Genomic DNA, 23373 nt, shown 5'->3' with positions numbered 1-23373 from the left:
GCACGGGCAGCCAAATGGCAGATTTTCTTACTCAAATAGACAACCAACAGTGAAAACTATAACTGAATCCAGGAGGTTATGATGCTTACATCTATACCCAAAGTATTCGCATACAGACTTCCAAGGATCCGCTTAAACTTGAACCACCATCTCAAGGTACTCTTCGCTACGAGGTAGAAGGATAGGAACCTAGTTAATAACTACTGCAAATGGTGGACATACCTGTAAATACTCAGTTCTTTATTTTTGACTGCACACACTGCATTTTCTAGCTCGGGGTGCATTAAATCCAAACTGAGAAGAAAAAAGAAATTTGATCACTCAGACCTGAAAACTAACTTAAAATGTCTACAGCACATGCTAGATGCCCAACCCTTGCAACTATCAGGGTAATGGCTTGCTTTAATTTATAACATAGGGCTTAGGGTTGCTCGAAAAACTTTCATACACTAAATGCCAACAGGTAAGCACTTGAGAAAAATAGTAAAAAAGGAGCAATGACCCTTCATGAAGTAAACATCAAACCCACATCATCCACATTCAGCATCCAGACACAGAAGCCCACAAGTCAAAGTCTGCATACAGCTTGAAGAAACTAGCATTGGCATAGCCAATAGGTCTCGCTTTTGGGACCTTATAAGTGATTAGCCATGCAACACTTGATGTTGTCTAATCAAGGATATTTTCCCTGATAACTAAACACTTATAATGTCCCAAAGGCGAGACCTATCGGCTATGTATTGTGGGGGCCTTATACGTGGTTAGGTAGAGCTATTGACTTTGCCAATGTTTCTAAACTGTGCTGTAGGGAAGAGTGGCTGCTGTGCAGCATGTGGAGAAGTTGTAATTAAAAAGTGTAAGGAGCACCGAGTGATGCAGTGCTGGCCCCGAGTGATGCAGTGCTGGCCCCGAGTGATGCAGTGCTGGCCCCGAGTGATGCAGTGCTGGCCCCGAGTGATGCAGTGCTGGCCCCGAGTGATGCAGTGCTGGCCCCGAGTGATGCAGTGCTGGCCCCGAGTGATGCAGTGCTGGCCCCGAGTGATGCAGTGCTGGCCCCGAGTGATGAAGTGCTGGCCCCGAGTGATGCAGTGCTGGCGCCGAGTGATGCTGTGGTAGCGCAGAGTGATGCTGTGGTAGCGCAGAGTGATGCTGTGGTAGCGCAGAGTGACACTGTGGTAGCGCAGAGTGATGCTGTGGTAGCGCAGAGTGATGTTGTGGTAGCGCAGAGTGATGTTGTGGTAGCGCAGAGTGATGTTGTGGTAGCGCAGAGTGATGTTGTGGTAGCGCAGAGTGATGTTGTGGTAGCGCAGAGTGATGTTGTGGTAGCGCAGAGTGATGTTGTGGTAGCGCAGAGTGATGTTGTGGTAGCGCAGAGTGATGTTGTGGTAGCGCAGAGTGAAGTTGTGGTGGCACGGAGTGATGTTGTGGTGGCACGGAGTGATGTTGTGGTGGCACGGAGTGATGCTGTGGTGGCACGGAGTGATGCTGTGGTGGCACGGAGTGATGCTGTGGTGGTGCGGAGTGATGCTGTGGTGGTGCGGAGTGATGCTGTGGTGGTGCGGAGTGATGCTGTGGTGGTGCGGAGTGTTGTGGCGGGGGCGTAGAGCGTTGTGGTGGTGTAGGGCATTGTTATGGTGGCGTAGAATGATGTATTGCTGGTGCTGAATGATGCTGTGGTGGTGCTAAGTGACGATGTTGTGGTGCTGAGTGACAATGTGGTGGTGCTGAGTGATGCTGTGGTGGTGCTTAGTGATGCTGTGGTGGTGCTACACCTACAGTATGTCAATAGTGTAAACTTAACCTAAAGATATTTCAGCGTTGAGTGATGCAGTGTTGGCCCAGCTGAACTGTGTATTGCTGCGCCTGTGAGATAGCGCTTAATGCCACAGCTCTATCCATTCCAAAATGTAGTACACTGACAGCTTTAGCTCTACCAAATGTAATAACTCCATTTATTCTCCTCTCTGGGATGAAGGTGTGGGGGGCGTTTGACCTAGTTAGGAATTTCTGACCCTACAGGGCACAGAGAGATAGAGGGCAAAAGGAAAGGAGGCACGAGAGAAGCTTTAGAGTGGGAGACTTGGGGCAATGAAGAGAGGGAGAGCATGAAAAGGGAGAGGGTTAGAGAAATGAATGGAGATATGGTATACAATGAAACAGAAATCGGGCATAGGAGGGTCGATAGTGATAAAGATGAACTCCTAGAAAGGGGATAAAGCTTCAAAATAGAAGGTAGAAAGACATGGTGATAGTGAAGCGAGAGAAGGTGAAGAGAGGAAGAGGGCCCAATATAATGAAGTACAGCCAGGAAGGGGGGGGGGCTAGGCACTTAACTAAAGAGTGAAGAAAGAAAGGAAAAGGGGGTTTGTGAAAGAATGATTAATGCAGCAAAGGAGGTATAGGAAGGTCGGGAGCGGGAGGGGTAACACGATAAGAATAAGTTCTAATTGTGTGCCTGATTGGTCTAAGGTGTCCAAAAACAAGTCATGGAGGGCCAGATCTCTGTCCCTTCACCCAACCCCCACCCTGCCTCCACTCCTGCTGGTGAATCACTCAGCACTCCATATGAATAGAACTGTTGTTGAGGGAAACAGGGACTGATGCAAAATGAGTGTCAGGGAATGCCTAAGTACAGGAGTTCAAGTTTAGAGGAGAGGTGGGGGTACAGGGCACAGAGATAGAGGGTGGAAGGAAAGGAGGAATGAGAGAAGCTTTAGAGCGGGAGACATGGGGCAATGAAGAGAGGGAGACGATGAAAAGGGAGAGGACTAGAGAGATTAATGGAGATGTGGTATACAATGAAACAGAAATCGGGTAAAGGAGGGTCGATAGTGATAAAGATGGACTCATGGACAGGGGGAGAAAGCTTTAAAATAGAAGACAGAAAGAGACATGGTGATAGTGAGGCAAGAGAAGGTGAAGAGAGGAAGAGGGCCTGATATAACGAAGTACAGCAAGGGGCAAGCTAGGCAATTAACGAAAGAGTGAAGAAAGAAAGGGAAAGGGGGTTTGTGAAAGAATGGTTAATGCAGCGAAGGACACTTAGGGCGGTCGGGAGCAGGAGGGGTAATGCGGAGAAGGAGGAGATACAGGGAAAGGGGGAGAATGATGGAGAGGCAAAGAATGAAAATAATGTGGAGGCTTAGTAAATAAAGTTAAAAGTTCACAACTCTGCTGTAAATTCTACATCACCAGCTACCAGTAGTATCACTAAAAAGAAGGTGCTCAGCATAATACCAGAACAAGCAGAGCAGCTGCGAATGCAAACAAATACAATTAAAAATAAATACAACAGAGTATGCATGCACGGAAAAAACAATTACTGAAAGTGACGGAATGTGCAGTATGCCTTTGACTAAATCCAGACGTACCTTGATGTCATCACTCACTGTATTTGTGTGTGTGTGTGGGGGGGGGGGGTAGCAGAAGCAGCGACGGGCACACCCTTTGTTTAAATGAAATGCTGCATTTGAGTAAAAGAACAGAAGCAACGTCGGGAGCAAAGCCATTTAAAACAATCCCGGGAGTTGTGTGCGGGGCGCACTAAAATGAAATTAAAAAAGCACGCGAGTGGAAAGTGAAAGCAGCAGCGTCACGTCTGGTGAGTGGTGTGAGATGTGCACACACCATGATGAGAGAGGAAAGCCAGATGGCGTCTCTGCTCGTCATTGTGCGCGTAACCGCACACTCAATGCCACCCAAAAAGCTGTGATCTGCTTTTTAAAGCCCACTCACTAAATGTCTCACCAGAGTAGCGCATGCGCTGGCTCAGGCGAGACCTAAAAAAACCAAAAGCCAATAGTCAGAAACACAGACACTGTTCTTCTATAGAGGCATTGTTCCAGCTTCTTTTTCTTTTGTTTAAATCGGTTTATTGTACTTTCCCTGAAACAATATATTAGCACAATCCACAGTGTTTCGAGATACTACAACCTCAACATACATAGTGGATTTTGATGGAGGAGAATACAAGGTTTTGTCATCAGGAAAAGAGGCCAGTGGTACATATGCGGGACACCAGCCGGCTGCTGGGGTGCCATAAATCACAGGGGGGGACCAGCCTTTAATGTCAGAATTAGACAGTAAATGCTTAAAATGAACTATGAGAACAAAATCAATGATGATAAATGATCGGATTATTGGGGCATGTCCCCCCAGCGTGTTTTAGTAGTCCGTTACTGTGTTTATCAATCTGACAGGCTCAGCTCAAGCTAAGGACGTGTGGGTGGCGATTGCAGCTGCAACCTAGCAGAGGGGGGTTGAGTGACTGTTCCAGCTACATGATAATTGCGTACTATAAGCAAGGCACAGGTAGATGCTCAGCAATGTGTACCCTGCCCTCACATCTGAGGAGGGGTCGATTACCCATGGGATGCATTCTCGCTGTTTCCGTATGCCAACGCTGCTGGGGGATGTTAAGTTTTATAGTTAACAACGGTCCTTAGCTTAAAATAGAAAAAGGATGAACACAGGCTAAAAATGAAGACTGTGTGTTTTCTTCAGTGTCCAGCCGGACATAGAAGCATTTATTTAAAGGATTCAAAGAATTCATACATTTAAGGTGAAACAAGTCACACAATGATAACTGGGCACAAGCCTGTACCAAGTCAGGAAAAGACAATACATAGGGGAGAAAGTAACAGGCAAACAAGCAGGAAAACAGCGGCTTACAATACAATAATTTTTTTAAGTAAGCTCTATCCCACAGTTATGTTATGTTATGTTAAAAAATTTGTACCGCGCACGTACACCGAGACGGTTTCTTGGCGCTCTTGGCTCACAGTTGGCTCACAGTTACTGCAACACAAATCATGAATCGAAAAAGGAGCAGTACTATGTAAACAGTTGACGAACGTTTCGATCCCCATCTCCAAGGATTATGTTGGGATCATCATCAGGACTACAATAAGAGAGCTTTGCCTGATTAAATATATTTATAAAGGCCTAAGAGGCCGTGCTAATGGGCGTGGGCAAGGTCCCGATACTCACCGGAGCAGGAGGCTGGATCATCAGTACTTAGTATTCTTTGGCAAAACGCATGATGGCGTGTGCCTTCCACAGGGGGAGCCGCTTAGATTAGCGTCCCGGGACGAAGCGATGGGTCCCGTTAGTGCAGCGTGGTAGCTGGATCAAGCTCCAGCTACCACGCTGCACCTTGCGGGACCTTGCCCACGCCCATGAGCACGGCCTCTTAGGCCTTTGTAAATATATTATATAAGCCCAGGCTTTGTTCCTGCTAATGTTACATTGTATTGGCCCAGTCAGAACGAAAATAAATGACTCTTTCACTCTCTTTTTACTTTCTTTGAATGGCATTTAGTTCGTGGTTGTGCAGGTGTTTAGACAGTGTTTATATGTTTTCACTGGTGAGGGCTATTTCTCTTTCAGTGGGGTTTTATCAGTTAGTATAGGTTTAAACCTAACCCCCCACAGCCTATTTATATATTATCATCCTGGGTGATCCCCCATCTGTGCCCCTCGCTCGAAACATAGCCGCCAGGGGCTCCACTACGAGCGAGAACAGCAGCGGAGATAAAGGGCATCCCTGTCTGGTACCCTTTCGTACTTTGATGGGAGCTGAAAAATACAGGCCCGTTTTCAGTCCCATCCTAGGGTGTCGAATGCCTTTTCCAGATCTAAGATGAGGCATCCCGCACAAGGGCCATTGCCACTGTGCATATTCTGTGACCCTAAAGGATCGGCGAAGGTTTACAGATGTACTGCATGTCGGAACAAACCCATTTTGGTTGTTATGCACGAGTGGTCATACTAGGGGTGCTAGCCAGTCCGCTAACAGTTTCGTCAGTATTTTATAATCTATGTTTAACAGGGCTAGTGGTCTTTAAGAACCTAGGTCCATAGGGTCTCGATCTGGTTTAATCAGCAAAACTAACCGCGCTTCATTTAGTGAGGGTGGGAGGGAGGAGGCATCTATTGCTGCAGCATAGACCACTTGAAGACATGGTGTTGGTATTGTTGCACATGCCTTATAGATTTCAGACGGTAGCCCATCCGGGCTGAGGGTTTTGCCAGTTGCTAATGCCAATAAGGCATCCTTAGTTTCTTCAGGCTGAATCAGGGCGCCCAGTGCCTCGCGATGCTCTGGTGTGATAGTTGGATCGCCGAGAGGAACGTGCTCAATCTGGCGTGGACGGGTAGGGCTGTGGCTTTATACGGGTTGTGTAATGTTTAGTCATCCCCTCATGGATCTCGTGTTGGGTGTAGAGTGTGGGGCATATGGCATGTATAGGGTGCCTGGATTGCTCCTGATGCAACAGCCAGGCCAACAACCGGGTGGGCCTATCCGGGAGTGCGTGCATACGAGCAGTGTGTGCTTGTAATTGAGGTAGTGCAGCATTTCAAGGAGGTAATGGTTTGCTCCGCTTCTCGCCTAATGTCACTTGGGCCACGCATGGTAGGAGATCCTGCTCTAGCTTCCCTATCTCTCGGGTGAGTTGCTAGCGCATGTTCCAGACCAGCCCCATACTGTGTCCTCTGACGACCACCTTGAATGCCTCCCCCTCTGAGGGGGTGCTGTGTGTAGTACCATCGTTGTCGTTCAAGTATTGTGTGGCAGTGACATCTAACAAAACTCGGAACGCAGGGTCCTCCAGTGCGGCCGGCTGAAGATTCCACTTGGGGACTGGTGGGGTGGGGGGGGGGGGGCAGCCGCCCAACTCAGCTGCAGCATTTGGGGGTTTATGGTCCGAGTGTGTGCGGCAGAGATAGTCAATGGTTTTAATGAGTGGCAGTAGTGAGGAGGAGCCAACAATCCAATCCAGCCGCACATGTAGGTCATGCACATGGGAATAGAATGAGTATATATGCGGGTGTCTAGGTGCCGAGCGCACCAAATGTCTGTTAAAGACCAATTCATAAGCCAGTCGTGTAGGGCCCGAGTGTTAGAGGAGGCAGGAGAATGCATCAGCGGGGGAAGGAGCAGTTTAAGTGTCAGTTAAAGTCCCCAACCAGCAACCGCAGGCGCAAGCAAGCGGGTGAGTTCTTGCAGGAAGACTGGCTGCTATATGTTTGGAGCATATATGGACCCTATAAGAATGGACTGTGTTTAGCCTGCCTCACACTAGAGCTTATCAACTCTTCGGGTCGGTGGTCACCTCTTCTGGTATAAATGGAGTTCCGGCTCAGACCCAAACTAGTGACCCCCTTGCATGGGGCAGAAACATTTGTGCTAAACATTTCTCCTGGGAAATCTAGTGACCTCCAGCTGTGTGATGTGTTTCTTGCAGCAGCACTATGTTAGTGGCTCTACGTTGTAAGTACGAGTATATGGTATAGTGCTTATATGAAGTCTGGATGCCCCTCATTCCATGTGATGACATTATTGCGCGCTATACCTGGGTGTATGATGTCCAAGTGCGGCAGCCCGCCATTCGCTGACACAACAGTCTACTGGCGTGAAAAGTGTGTGAATGCCCGACCTCATGTGGAATATAATGCGGTATAAGGGAGGAGACGGGGAGGGAGAACAGTAGAACTTGAAAAACTTCTGTGGAGGTGAGCCCCAATAGGAGCCCTCCCAAACCATATTGCAGATACATTCTGTGTCAAACAATGTCAGTACAATATGGGGTTACGAGGTGCAGTGGTGGCTTCATCACTGTGCCCTCCTGAGTTGTTGCTGGTATGACCCCTGCTAGAGTTCAGCAGATGTCAAGGAGGCTTACTACTTGCTGGATGGGTCCAGCATAGCGGTGCAGCGCGGTGGGGCACTGTCTGATGCGCGGTTCTGTCCAGTCCACGCGCGGCCTGTTGGACAAGGGTTTTGGGGGGGGCAACTACTTTTTGCTCCATGGCTGCTAGGAGGGGTGTGACTATAATATGGTATCTATCTAAGCGTCAGGTGCTAAATAATATTGTCAGCAGACTGTGGCATCACCTCAGAAGGATGGAGAGAGTCAGGTCCTCCCGACCACGACTGGGGCTGCTCATCCTCAGCCATAGATTGGTTGATTTCTGTAGCCAAGTCCAAACTGTGAGATGGGTTACCCAGTGCCGCCGCGACATGTAGGGCCCTCCGTCGCTCCGCTATAATTTACTCCGAGTTGGGAGGTGTGATTTGCGTGGCCGGTGATGCTGCGGTCTGGTGTTTGCTACGCTTTCGGCGTCTTCTAGTTTGTCATACCTTCGCTGTGGCTCCAGGCTCCGGACGGCCAGCGGATAGCCCTTGTTCTTCCAGCCAAGACAAGGTGTATGCAGGTGATTCGCAGAAATGTGTGGTGCCGTCTACCGCCATGGGGAGGAGGGTGGGGAACAGGAGCGAGTAGCGCATATTTAGTTCCTGAAGGCGTTTCTTTACCCGTTGGACCAGCACAGTGTAGTCCGGGAAGAACAGGAAATGGGCATGGCCTACATTTGTGTCCGAGGTCTTCCGGGTCTCCCTCAGGATAGTGTCCTGGTCCCTGATGTGGACCAATCGGATCAAGAAAGGCCCAAGCCGTGCTCCGGGAATGGAGGGGCTACCGCGCTGGGACTCGATGCGCCCACTCAACAACGAACTGCGGGGGACAGTGCCACTTCCGGCATAATAGTCCTTATCCACTGCTCTGCGTAGGATGAAGGGTCTTGGCCTTCTGAATCCTCTAGCAAGCCAACCACTCATACGTTGTTGCACCGTGACCTGCCCTCCGAATCATCCAGCCGTTCATAGAGGGTCTGAACTCTGGCCGTGAGATCCAGCACTTTAGACATGTTCGACTAGTGGTCGGGCGCAATCCATGTTGGCCATCTTTTGAGTCGGCACCTTGTCAGCCAGCTTCTTATGGTCTGCGTGCAGCTTTGTGATATATATGGCTACTTTATCAATTTTCGCTTCTACGGCAGAGTGGGTTGTTTCCATCGTTGCGCCCAGCTTCTCCACAGTACTCATGACCGTGTCCATCTTCTCCAACAATGATTGGTGTTGGGTCACGGTAGTCTGCACTTCGTGTGGTTGTTGCAGCCTGTCCAAACATGCAGCAGGTTGATCATAGTCAGCCCATGATCAGCTGATGGGCTGTCGGCATATGCTTGGTGAGTGTAAATCATTGAGCGGTAGGCCACAGATGTAGGATTTGCACTGTCCTTTGGTTTGCACCTCTACAGCTTCAGGTCTAGGCAGGATAGATGAGCAGTGACTTAGCCTTTAAGTCCTGCCACATAGGGGGATGGCTCGTACCTTTTCCCGCCGATCACAATTGATTGTCAGAGAGGGGGGGGGTAGGCGTCGGTGCCCTGACACTGGTCGTTCCTGCACCCTACCAAACCTGGACCAGATACGATTCCCGGGGCCAGGACCGTACAGTCCTCACGCCTATGCAGTCACAGTATCTCTGTCCACTGCAATGTGTGTACCCGCACTGTGTAGCCTCTGGGCACAGCCCCCAGGGTCGCCTAGTCAGGTGGGCACAGGTAGTCTCCGATGATGGCACTGGGATGCAGACCCCTAGTGCTTCCTGCCCGCAAGGGTACACCTCAATAATGGGAGGGGGAGAAGGGATGGAAGTCGGTGCACACGCTTAAGCGCCGGTTGGTCTGGGCCCGTCATGACCCCTGGGCCCCCTCAGCTGGGTGCCTCGTCCTGGAGCATTCGCTCAGTTGTTCCAATCGGCTCGGTGGCCGCAGTTACAGGGCAGAGATAAAATGTTTACGTGGGGCCCCACCCTGATTAGAAGCCCAACTATCAAGTCCAGCCAGGTAGGGGTCAGCCCATACGCGTGCAGGTAGGGGGCGCCTACCTTAGGAGGCTTCATGGTGTGTTCCATAAGAGAGCCCCATTGGGAATGTACGGGTGACTTCAGTCACCAGTACGGGTCGTGGCTGCTCCCGGCTCCACATTTCCCCTCGAAGGCAGGGCGTGCTTAGTGTCTATGGTACAGGCAGCTTCCACGGGGCATACGGATGCTACGAAACAGGTCTTGTAAAGCGATGGATAAGGGGGGGGGGGGGAAGACAGGGCAGGGTCAGCTCGGATGTTCGCCTGCTGGCAGGCCTAGGCCGTCCCGATCCCCGGGTCCTGCCGGCACGATGCTCTGCCCCTCCACCCTAGCGTGAATTTTCAGCCTCCGGTACTCGTCTCAGCCGTCTTGGGCTTGTGGCTAAGCAGAGGTTGAGGAGGTCGTGGCACAGGAGAAAGGCACACCGCTCCCATAGGGCTCCTCCGCCTCCATCACCAAGCCGTCCCGGCAGAATACTACAGTCCCTCACCGCGATGTCTCACGCCAGGCACCGCACTATCTGCAAATCTAACCTCGGCATTCCGGTTTCGTTTCATCAGTCGCCTGCAGCAGAGCGCGGCAGAGAGAAATTGTACCGCACGGGCAGGCGGAAGCAAGGGGAGGCCGCAGCACTCCCACACGGTACATGAGCTTACAGGGTGGTACAGTCTCTCCGTGGCTTCCTCGTTGCACAGCGACAACATGGATGTGTCCCTGGGCAGTGTGGATGGGATTGCCTAAGTGCTGTTGGTGGATGCTGCCTCTATTAGGAGGATTGAGCAGGATATTCAGGGCATTTACAGCGAAGCCGTTCTAACGTGCATCTGCCATCTTGCCCATCTGGCCAAAACCTCCATTATTTCAGCTTCTTTTGTAAGTAACCAATTTGTTCTGGGAATAATTCCATGTTTTTGAACCTTCTGGGTCTCCTCCAGCCCAGTCTTCTTTCTTGCAAGACAGATCAATTTCGGATCTTCGTATAAAGTGATATCTAGAGTTACAGAGCACAATGAAGATTAATCTGGATTGAGCATTAATATGTTAGTTTAGGTTCTGGGATATACTATGAAGCTTATCTCGGGATAGGCCCTTTCAGCCAATACCCAGTCTTTCACTGTTGTCTGGCTCTCTGCACTTGATAGCGTGGAGATACTCTTTAGGATCACTGCCATTGCAAATAGACCTCTTTGGCCAAATTTGATCTTGTAATCTGGATAACGATGCTTATTTCTAAAGTTTGCATTCCCCCCTAGGGGCATCTTGGCACTGAAATAACAGAGGATTATTGTTACTCAACTCAATGGCACTTATTTTATCGACCTTGGAAGGGCGAAAGACTGAGTAGACCCACTGGGATTTTAACCTGCGACCATGAGGGCAGATATAGATCCCTGCAGTAGATGTATTAGCCTACTACTGCATATCTACCTAAACAAACACATCTCAGCAACTTTAGGAATAGATTCTGAAAGACTAGGGTAAAAAGCAGATCGTTCTAACCTATTTTATGTAGTATACATGCAGCACTTTGATAACAGTTTGTAAAAGTCACTGTTCTGTATTAGGGTTGTATCTTATGAACTGCAGTAACAAAAGGATCTCCGTGACAAAAGCAGTAATCCACTCAGTTATCTGTTAAAATACAGCTCCGCACGGTTAGCTTTCTTTGCAGCAGGAATCTTAACACTCTGCATTACTTTAAGGCAAGGCAAAACTGCCCCTAGAAAAAACTCTGATCACTCTCTCTCTCTAGCAGAAATATTAATCAAAAGAGTTACCTTGACATTTTTAATGCTGCCTTAAAACTGGATGCCCAAGGAGCTCTACTGAAGGTGTTTTTAAATTGTACGTTATTACTAATGTTGCAAAGACATCCTATGCCCTGGGCACCCCCCATCTTTTTGCTGACTGATGCTGGTGGTAACTGATTTTTTTTTTTATTTTTTTTTTGGGGAAAACCTTTATTGAAAATTCAAAGCACACAGCTATTCAGCCTTACATCCCTAAGGCTAGGCAGCAATATAAAGAGCGGAGAAGAGGTGCGCACAAATCAATTCGAGGAGCAAATCAGGTTTAATTTTATATATAATTAAGAAATCTAAGATAACAACAAGAAAGAACGATAAAGAAAAAATAAAGGGGAAAAAGGAAAAAGGAGGTGGCAAGGTACAACATAGGAGCGGCAATGCACGATTCCAGGTGGCGAGTGGGACCATTTAGCACTCTGCACTGACCATACTGGAGAAGCATACAAGAGTGGGGGGGGCAAAGGAACCAGGATTTCGTTTAAGTAAAGAGTTGGGCGGAAGGAAGGGCTAGGGAGAGAGACGAACCTCCAGCGGACCTGTGTCGGGGGGGCACACAAATATCACCTCTGTATTCATTCCACGCACCCCAGACAACCCCCCACCTCTTGGGCTTACCCCTAGCTATGTACACAGTTTTCTCACGGAGCATGCACCAGTCCATATTGGTTTTCCACAGTCCCACGGTGGGGGGAGTCGGGGCACCCCACTTTTGAGCAATGTCTCGCTTGGCCACCATGTACCCTAACGTGACCCAGCGGGTTTGAGCATTAGTGTAGTCAGTCGGACCCCACACGTTCAACAAGCAGCGTCGAGCTTCCGCAGTCAAATCCACACCAGTCACCTCACGCATAATTACATGCACCCGTTCCCAATAGGAAGCAATGACCTGGCATTCCCAGATGGTATGCATGAAGGTGGCCAGTGCACCGCATCCTCGCCTACAGAGACAGTCCACAGAGAGCCCCATGTGGATCAGTCTGGGGCCAGTTACATAAACTCTGTGGAGTATCTTCAATTGGACTAAGCGCAGCCTAGCCGAAATTGCCACTTCCTTGGGGGAAGACACCGCACACTGCCAATCCTCATCATCCAACTCAATCCCATCACGCACCCACTGATCTCCCACATTCAGCAACAAATCCGTCCAAACATTTATCAGCTTTTTATAGGTCAGGGAAATGGCACTGTCAGGCATATGGCCGTCCAGCACCCTGTCTTCCAGCGGGGATGATTCGGGGACCTTCTCACCAACAGGCAGGGCGGACGTAAGGGCATGTTTCAATTGTGCGTATCTGAAGTATTCTGTGGCACCCAGTTGGAATTCAGTCTTCAGGGCTTCAAAAGACTTGATTTCCCCTCTGGCCATCACATCAGCCACCTTGGAAATACCAATGAGGTCCCACCGGTCAAACCCCTTCGAGTGCCGCAGCCTACCCAGCAAGTCGGAGTCATAAAGTGGAGTGGCCATAGTAAGTCTACCCTTCCACCCCAATGCTTTCGTAATGGCCCTCCAAATGTGCACAGCAGTCTTGGTGGGACCAGTCATTTTTCCATCCAGAGACCTAGAGTACAGCGCTCTGTAGTACATCCCATCACTCAAGAGCCAACGGTCCATGGCGTATCCCGGACTCTCCGCCGGTCCATAAAAGCCGTGATTAAGAGCAGCCAATTGGGAGGCCCAATAGTACCGGCGGATGTCAGGCAAAGCAATACCGCCATCGTACCATGGGATAGTCAGTTTAACTACAGCGATACGCGGCCTACCCTCCCCAAGAGGGTCCGTTGTAGACCTTCAATTTCCTTGAAATATTTGGAAGGGACGGGGTCTTGCGTGTTCTGGAGCGCGTATAAGAATCTCGGCAGGGACATCATCTTGAACAATGCCGCTCGGCCCAGCAGGGACAGGGGCAATCTTTTCTAGCCCTCCACATCGCGCCTAAGGCGCGCAAGAGGGGGAAGCAAGTTGTTGGTGTATCGTGCCCGGGCATCCGTTGATATATAGATACCCAGGTACTTAAATCCCTGCTGCGAGACCTGTATAGCGCAACCCCTAGGAAGACGTGGGGTTTCTCCACTGAGCACATAGAGATAGGATTTCGACCAGTTAATAACTAGGCCCGAGTACCCACCAAAAGTGCTCAACACGTCAAAAGCCACAATCAAAGACCGACAGGGGGAAGTCAGATAAAGCAGGATATCATCCACGTACAGTGAGACTCGGTCCTCAAAGCCCGGTGACCACTTGATCCCACAGATGTCAGGGTGGGTGCGTATCCAGGCAGCGTGCGGCTCGAGCGCTAGAGCGAAAAGGAGCGGCGACAGCGGACAACCCTGTTTTGTACCCCTGCGCAAGGCAAAGGAAGCCGATATCCGGCCATTGACCGTTACATTGGCCAACGGGGAGGCATAGAGAAGCCTGACCCAACTAATGAAGTCGGGGCCAAACCCAAACTTGGACAACACCGCCCAAAGATAATTCCATTCGAGGGAATCAAACGCCATTGTCGCGTCCAGTGAAGCCAGGACGGTCGGCTCGCAGAGTTTGTGCACCCGCGCCATGACAGCATGAAGCCTCCGAAGATTAAGAGCAGTGTTGCGGTGAGGTATAAACCTGACTGGTCCGGATGGACCAAGTCAGCAATCACACCCACCAGCCGGTTAGCCAGTAACTTAGCCAGAATCTTGGGTTCGGCATTCAACAGGGAGATCGGGCGGTACGATCTACAATGGTCCCTGGGGCTTCCCCTCCTTATAAATGACCACAATGGTGGCCAAATGCTGGTCCAGTGGGAGTGCACCAGCCTCCCGGGCCTCCAAAAACATACGCCGCAGGGGCACTGAGACGGTGTCGGCCTTAATTTTGTAGAGTTCCACCGGAAGACCATTGGGACCGGGGGCCTTGCCAGATCGCAAAGATCGTATTGCGAGCGCCACCTCATCAGCCGTAATGTCCCTGTCCATGTCGTCACGCTCGGTGTCCGACAGGCAAGGGAGCTCAACTCCCTCCAGAAAAGAGGCCGAGTCCGACTCAGTCAAGGTGGAGACCGAGGTATAATCCGTCTCGAAATAGTCGGCAAAAGCCGAAGCAATAGCGCTGGGGTCAGTAACAACCACCCCGTCCTCTCCCAGAACTTCAGGCACCACACGGGAAGCCATCTCCCTCCTATCCAACCAGGCATGAAGCTTGCCCGCCTTGTCACCCGCATCATAGATCCTCCCTTGCTGTTCCCTGCCCATCGCCTTGGCAGCGTCAGTGGCTCGATACTCCGACTGCTTTAGGGAGAGGGCGTGCAGCAATTCGGGTGTCGGGTCTATTTCCAATTGAGAATCCAGGCCCTCAGTTTCCGACTCCAACCGCACCATTTCCTCGTCCCTGCGCCTGCGCACCTCTGCTATCAAGGAGAAGGCTTCTCCTCAGGACAGTTTTGAAGGCCTCCCACAATGATAAGGCCGACGATACCGAGCTCGTATTCTCGGAGAAATACAGGTCGATAGCTTTAGCTAGGAGGTCACGAGTTTTGGGGTTGCGAAAGTACCAGGGGTTGACCGGTACCAGTCTGGAGGTTGCCACAATACCAAAGTCAAACGACACCCAGACCGGGGAGTGGTCCGATATGCCTCTGGCCATCAGACGGGCTCCAGAAAAGGTTGATGCCTGGATCGCCGGAGTCAAGATATAATCAATCCTGGAGAGGCTTCCGTGCGCGCCCGAGTGAAAAGAGTACTGCCGCTGGGCGGGGTGAAGAAGTCGCCAACAATCAATAAGACCCATAGTGCTCAGGAAATTTGGGAGCCATGATTGCGCACTGCGAAGGTCTCTGGATGGAAAACGATCAAGGGTGCCCGACACCACCGCATTAAAATCCCCACCAAGAATAAGCAATCCCTCCGGGAGGCCCAAAATGGCGCCCCCGAGATCCTGGAAGGTAGTCGTCTGCAAACCTGGGGGGACAAACAGAAACCAAAACCAGGGTACGCCCCTCCCATCTACCCACAACGGCAACATAGCGACCTCTATCATCAATCACCCTAGTCTCCACCTCCAGTGGGAGAGACATGCGCACCATGATCCCAACCCCTCGGGACCCCGAAGAGAACCCGGAGTGAGCCACCATCTTAAATCCTTTTCTATTAAGTGCGTGACACGTGTTGCCAATGAGATGCGTCTCCTGTAATAGAATAAAATCGGGTACACACCGTTTAAACATCTGTAGTACAACCCCACGTTTAATGCGATCCCCCAGCCCGTTCACATTCCAACTCAACACGTTTAATGTCTTACCCCCATCATCAAAGATGCACAGTCCCATCCACCACCCCCAGAAAACAGCTACAGCAACATTATAAACAGAAGAATAGCAACCTTGCCTCGAGAGAAAGGAAAAAGGAAAAACATAAGGAAAACACTCAAACCAACCACCCCCCACCCTGCACCCCTGCATCAGACTAAGAAGCCCCCCCAACTAGCAGTGTGCCTGTCGCCCCCAAAAAACTAATCTACGGAAAGCCCCCAGAGGAGAAAGGAGACATCCTATCACCCCCCGTTATCCTCCAAAGTTGAAAAGCTGCATTAAAAGAAAAAGAAAAAACATAAGTCAGTGACTGATTGCACTTGCAGGGCCTTCCACCGAAAGAAGTCCGAAGAAACATTGTTCATTCCTGAAGATCAGGACCACCTGACGCCCCTTCCGACTGATCCTCAGGGGTAGTCCGACGTTGAGGCAAGGTGTCCAGCCAGTCCCCAGCTGCCTCTGTCAAGTCAAAAAACACCACCCGAGCGCCATGTTCTATACGAAGCTTCGCTGGGAATAGCATAGAGTACTTCAACCCCATCTCCCTCAGCCTACGCTTGACGCCCATAAAGCTTTGCCGGCGTTTCTGTACCGCTTGAGTGAAGTCGGGGAAAAAGTTCACTTCTGCATTCAAGGAATTTTAACGGACCACCTCTCCTCGATGCCTGCAGGATCGCATCCCGGTCCCTGTAGTTGAAAAGTCTGGCAATGATGGGGCGCGGAGACGCTCCCAGTTTCGGTTGGCCACCGGGCAGTCTGTGCGCTCGCTCCACCGAGAAGAACTTGCTTAGGCCACCGGGAGCCAAGTGCTTCAACACCAAGTCCTCAACAAAGAGATCGACAGCGTCCTCCTCAGCGCCCTCTGGCACACCAATAATGCGGACGTTCTGGCGCCGTGCCCGTCCTTCAAAATCATCGAGCCTGCGGGCAAGTAGCGAGTTAGCGGATTTCAGGTCCCGAACCTCCGATTGCACGTCGGACATATCGGTAGTCAGACTCGACGTCTTAATGTCGAGCGACTTGACTCTGTCGTTAGTCTTTCCGAGGTCGGCCCTGATAAGGTTGACTTCAATCGTCAACGTGTCGACCTTGTGCGACAACACTTCGTGCTGCTTGTGCATTTCGGCCTTGATGCCCGCAATGACCCCCATAACATCCCGGAGGGTGGGTTCAACATCGTCCGGAGACACATCTCGCTGCGAGTCTTTAGTACGGCCTGAAGCACCAGGCGATCCCTTAGGAAGGGAGAAACGTTCAGAGATGGTGGTCTGTGAGAGGGAAGGTTTCCTGCTGACTCTCGGGGGCTTCCCTTTGTCCGGATCTCCTCTGCCCGCCATGATGGGCGACGGGGATATCACGACCCAAAGCGAGGTCGAACCAGCACTACCACTTCCAGACGGCCAAAGTCAATAATCACCTCCCCCGTCCCAGAGAGCGTCAGGCCTCTGGACAATCTGATCTGGCCACCAGCGCAGAACGGGGCAGCTCCAACCCTCTCGGGCTGCCACCGTGTGAAAACGCCACCGTCCCCCTCGTAGTGCCAGACTATTATGGCGTCGTCGTCACCAATCTTCACGACGGTGTAACTCAGCGCAGGAAACTCGGATCTTCGATCGGAGAACGGGCCCCGCCTCAGCAACAGCACCGCAACAGATTCCCACTACTGTGGGACAGGATGGGTAGCAGGATCAATACGGAGGATCGGAGGGTCTTCGGAGCTCCGAGCTCACACAGCCATCTTGGTTGCCCGCGAAGCTCCTCCCCCGTGGTAACTGATTTTGACTGACCCTGGGCTCTGCCTAACCCGGCCCAGGGCCAGCGCTAAGCTGAAAGGAACACATTAGAATACAGTTAAAACACCTAACATACACTAGGGTACACTATGGTATGGTGGGGTACCCCTGTAATTGGCATGACTTACCCCATAAGCCCCTAGTATATAATAGGGCAGGGGATTGAAACTATCTAGAAGTCCCAATTAGCCTGGGGCATGGCAGTTTAGAGGCCAGTAGCTTTCTCTGCTCTTGCATGCTGAAGCCTGAGGTCAGTTTAAAAGCAGCACTGGGTGCAAGGGCTGCTTTTAAAAAGTAAATTGTGCCCAAACTCTACTTTGGTGGTAGGGGCACTTCAAAATGGGTAACCTACAATGTTTTGGCATATTAGGGACCCCCAGGGTCTCCCCTAGGTATCCCAGGGGTGGGGGGCAGTTATCTATAAGGTACACCCTTATAAAATGAGTTTTTATATGCCTGGGTAAAGGGAAATTTCACATTTCATTCCCCACATTGTGATAAAGTGCTGCTCAAGTTCGACTGTGATGCTAGGAGCACAGTAAAAGGAGAATCTGCAAAATTTCTACAGATTCAGAACCCCTAAAGTCTTTCCTAGTTGCACATGGAGTGGGGTTCCTGTAGCTATAAGGCAAGTATGTTTTTGTAACTCCTGGTACTGGAAAAATGGCCAAAGTCATTTTTCTCATTGCAAATCCCTTGTTACATAGGTTAACATGGTAGGAAGTTATTGATGAATAACTATTGATAGGAGAGGACTAGACTGGTTAGTCAAAGACTTCCCATAATGGTAGTAGTAAATCCAACAATATCATATTGTTGGATTTCTCCTAAAGTGCACATACAAGAAGTCATAAGGCTTTCTTGTTTGTAAGTCCAAATTCAGACGTCCAGTGGTCTGCCCTGATTGGTCAGAGTTGATTAGCCAGGCTGCTCTGAAGGGGTAATGAAGAGCCCCTGGGGTTACCAGCTTTGCTGGGAGGGTAGTGTGCTGGTCCATAGGAATGCCAGGCCAAAGGGTGGAGTCATAAACCATGCTCTTCAAAGGCAGAGGGGAGGCCTGGGTGTCAGTTGCACTTTTACACCTTTGACTCTGAGTCAGGGCTAGGCTTAAGGAAGTTATGTGCAGATGGTAGTGGGAGAGTATAGGGAAATAAGTAATCCCTGGGGGTGTGTTTAGCCAGGTCTTGACTCTCTGTTGGAACATCCGCCATTATGGTTGTGGAAGATTTGATGCACTCTGGGAAAAAATAATACCACACTCTACAGAATGTGGTCATCGCCTTGAGGAGTTACCCTGCTCCCATTGGTCAGGAGTGACCTGCAGCTTGACCCAGAGAATTTTGAATAAGTATCTGAGGGGGGCATATCCCTCCAATTCTGCTGCTTGAAACTTACTGAAGCACTAAGTGCCCTGCTGAAAAGTTTTGCTGTGCAAAGATTTCTAAGGCCTGCCCTCTGAAGACTGCATCAACTGAAACTTCAGCCCTGTGAATTATGTTGCTGCAAAAGGACTAAAGAGTGGACTCCCTGCAAGCTAGAGGTTAACAGAGCTCACCTGGACATCCCCACAAAGAATTCCCAGCCTGGAGTACTAGTGGATTTTTAAGGGTTTTGTTCAAGTGGATTGCAGAATTGAAATTTCACACTTTCAAGGACCCTCTTGGAGATTCCAGAACCTTGGATTGGGTGTTGGATACTTTGGGACCCACAAGCAGAACTTCAGGAAGGAGTTCTAACTGGACCCCGCCTGCTGGAGAAGGCAGCACATTTGATGAGATTCTCCATAACAATTTCTAAAGGTGTCCCTGTCAGACAAAACGAAATGACTAAAAGGGGCACTGTAGGTTTCTATGCACTAGAAAGTGACTAATCTTTAAAAAATATAATCTCTCTGGTTCCCTGCAGTGGATTTTTTTCGTTTTGGTGTCATTTAAAAGATAAACAATATGATCTATTTTTATAAATTGGTGTTGGATTTTTATTTTGTGTTGTGTCTTAATTATTTACTGAACTTGTGTTTTTAAATGCTTCACATACCGGTCTTTGAAGTTAAGCCTCTCTGCTCGCAGCCACGTTACCAAGGGTTGAGCATAGGATTAATATTCTAAGACCTATGCTGGGTTCAATGCACGCATTTAAAAAGGTCAAGAACATGAAGGACCACGACGTCCACTCACTACTGGACACGCCCCCTGCCCCAACGATTCAGACAATGTGGAACCTGCCGGAGGTTGTAGGCCACTATAAATGTACGAAGTGCAAGGCATGCTCAATGTGCATAGAAACCAGGACACTGAACTACAAAAATCATACCATCAACTTCAAGTCACACACCAACTGCAATACCACTGATGTGATATACGCTATTTATGCCCGTGTGATCAAATGTATGTTGGGCAAACCAAACAAAAAGTGAAAAATCAGATCCTACAGCATTGTAGCAGACTAAGATGTAAGACAGTGAGAGCCTACTTGGTTAAACATTTCACCACCCAAATGCACACCCCGGTATCCTTCAAATGGCTAGTGTTGGAAAATGTTTCGCTAGGCCAAAGGGGAGGGGATCTCAGCACAATCTTAAACATCAGGGAATGCAAGTGGATGCATTTACTAGACACAGTGACCAATGGTCTCAATTAACTGGATGCCACCTATGCACAAATGGCAGGTCTGCAGGCAGAATAAGGGAACTTTAAGATCTCTGCACCATGTTTAGCCAAGGGATGATAGCCACACACTAGTCACACAGACAATATGCCCACTCATCAACCACCGATCTTAGATCCTTACCAAAGTAGGGTTACTACAAGGATCTCTTGAGATGAGGATTGCTCCTTTTGGGATGTATTAGCATTATATATGTTTAATCTGTATGACCAGTGCATTTGTAATATGAGATACAACAACACATGACACTTCTTAATACATGTTAATACAATGATGTTTTTATTATGACCCAAATTTGTTTGCTCTAAGCGAATTATGCATCGCGAAGATATATGTTCAGATGAATATAACAAATGAGGTACATGTTCTCTTTGACTAATACAATGATATATTTATTATGACCCAAATTTGTTTGCTCTAAGAGAATTATGCATCGCGAATATATATGTTCAGATGAATATAACAAATGAGGGACATGTTCTCTTTGACTAATACAATGATATATTTATTATGACCCAAATTTGTTTGCTCTAAGCGAATTATGCATCGCGAATATATCTGTTCAGATGAATATAACAAATGAGGGACATGTTCTCTTTGACTAATACAATGATATATTTATTATGACCCAAATTTGTTTGCTCTAAGCGAATTATGCATCGCGAATATATATGTTCAGATGAATATAACAAATGAGGGACATGTTCTCTTTGACTAATACAATGATATATTTATTATGACCCAAATTTGTTTGCTCTAGGTGAATTATGCATCGCGAATATATATGTTCAGATGAATATAACAAGTGAGGGACATGTTCTCTTTGACTAATACAATGATATATTTATTATGACCCAAATTTGTTTGCTCTAAGCGAATTATGCATCGCGAATATATATGTTCAGATGAATATAACAAATGAGGGACATGTTCTCTTTGACTAATACAATGATATATTTATTATGACCCAAATTTGTTTGCTCTAAGCGAATTATGCATCGCGAATATATATGTTCAGATGAATATAACAAATGAGGGACATGTTCTCTTTGACTAATACAATGATATATTTATTATGACCCAAATTTGTTTGCTCTAGGCGAATTATGCATCGCGAATATATATGTTCAGATGAATATAACAAATGAGGGACATGTTCTCTTTGACTAATACAATGATATATTTATTATGACCCAAATTTGTTTGCTCTAAGCGAATTATGCATCGCGAATATATATGTTCAGATGAATATAACAAATGAGGGACATGTTCTCTTTGACTAATACAATGATATATTTATTATGACCCAAATTTGTTTGCTCTAGGCGAATTATGCATCGCGAATATATATGTTCAGATGAACTTAACAAATGAGGTACATGTTCTCTTTGATTATAGCATTCCTGCATTGTTATAGCATAATGTGACTCGCTAGTATACAGGTCTAGTCCTATACCGGTCATGACCCTACGGTGCGTTTGTGACTATTTACAATGTATGCATTTCTTTGGGAAATAGAGGCTATCATTTCCTACACAATTGCTGCACAGCCCTGCTGAAATGCCAACATGACTAATCGATGGACAAGCATTTTCCTTTTTAAAATGACAATACACGCATGTTCCTTTTTTCATCCAGCTCTGTCATTCAGTACAGATGTACGCACAATCCACTACATGAACTGACCCCTTGCTTTTCACTTGCACGCGTTACCAGGGCAACGCGTTCTCAAGCTCGTCGTGTTTAGATACACGCTCCTCTTTTCTATTGGGCAGAGTGAGGTCGAGCCCCCAACAAGCACTTAGTGGCTGCACCTGGTGGTGCAGCCACGCCCCCTTTTTTCTGGCTTGTTCCAGCGGGAGCCTCTCGAGCGGACTCACTGACAGTCCGTGCTGAGTTAAGAGAGAGGTTAGAGGCCGATATGCCCTCTGCTGCATTTTCAGTGCCCCCAGGAACACGTCTTTCATAGATCACTGTACATTAGGATACGTGCCTTCAGGGGCGGCTGGTGACATTTGAAAGTGGTGGGGCGTAAACTAATTTGCATATTGCAGCGAGCGAGCCCGAACCACCTTGCATCCATCCATACATCATTCATGCAGCCACCCATCCATCCACCCACCCTGCATCCATACATCATTCATTCATGCATCCACCCATCCATCCTGCATCCATCCTGCACCCATCATTCATTCATGCATCCACCCACCCATCCATCCTGCATCCATCATTCATTCATGCATCCACCCATCCATCCATCCACCCATACATCCACCAATTCTGCATCCATCCTGCATCCATCATTCATTCATGCATCCACCCATCCATCCATCCATCCATCCATCCATCCACCCATCCATCCTGCATCCATCATTCATTCATGCATCCACCCATCCATCCACCCATCATCCATCCATCCACCCATCCATCCTGCATCCATTCATGTACCCATCTATCTATCCATCCATCCACCCATCCATCCTGCATCCATCCTGCACCCATCATGCATTCATGCATCCATCCATCCACCCATCTATCATCCATCCTGCATCCATCCATCCATCCATCCATCCATCATTCATGTATTTTTATGACCATATAACTTGCACACAGCTTGTCAGTGTTCAATACCAGTCTCGAACCTTGTACTCCAGCACCAATGATACAGGATTAATATTAATAGTTTTTAAAACATGTATTTATTCGACACCAATTTCACACCTTAGTCGGAACATCATTTTTATTTGCATCCATACATCATTCATTCATGCATCCACCCATCCATCCATCCTGCATCCATCCTGCACCCATCATTCATTCATGCATGCATCCACCCACCCATCCATCCTGCATCCATCCTGCATCCATCATTCATTCATGCATCCACCCATCCATCCATCCACCCATACATCCACCAATTCTGCATCCATCCTGCATCCATCATTCATTCATGCATCCACCCATCCACCCATCCATCCTGCATCCATCCTGCATCCATCATTCATTCATGCATCCACCCATCCATCCATCCATCCACCCATCCATCCATCCATCCATCCATCCATCCATCCATCCACCCACCCATCCATCCATCCATCCA

At 48.7% G+C, this 23373-nt stretch overlaps 1 protein-coding gene across 2 annotated transcripts in view; it reads right to left on the bottom strand.

The window, feature by feature from the left end:
* The window catches only part of LOC147708065 (centromere protein H-like), a 412880-nt gene that overhangs the window by 189014 nt on the left and 200493 nt on the right, over window positions 1-23373 (bottom strand). Inside the window, exon 5 of one of the 2 annotated variants that reach the window (XM_086925294.1) lies at window positions 223-294. The exons of the other annotated variant lie outside the window; for it this stretch is intronic. Coding sequence (XP_086781420.1) covers window positions 223-294 — 72 coding nt within the window. The remainder of the gene's footprint in view (window positions 1-222; window positions 295-23373) is intronic. 2 annotated transcript variants of the gene reach the window in all.

Source organism: Lissotriton vulgaris, chromosome 6 (genome assembly GCF_964263255.1).
Source record: "Lissotriton vulgaris chromosome 6, aLisVul1.2, whole genome shotgun sequence".
Classification (NCBI taxonomy): domain Eukaryota; kingdom Metazoa; phylum Chordata; class Amphibia; order Caudata; family Salamandridae; genus Lissotriton; species Lissotriton vulgaris.
This window is presented reverse-complemented; position numbering and strand designations above follow the sequence as displayed.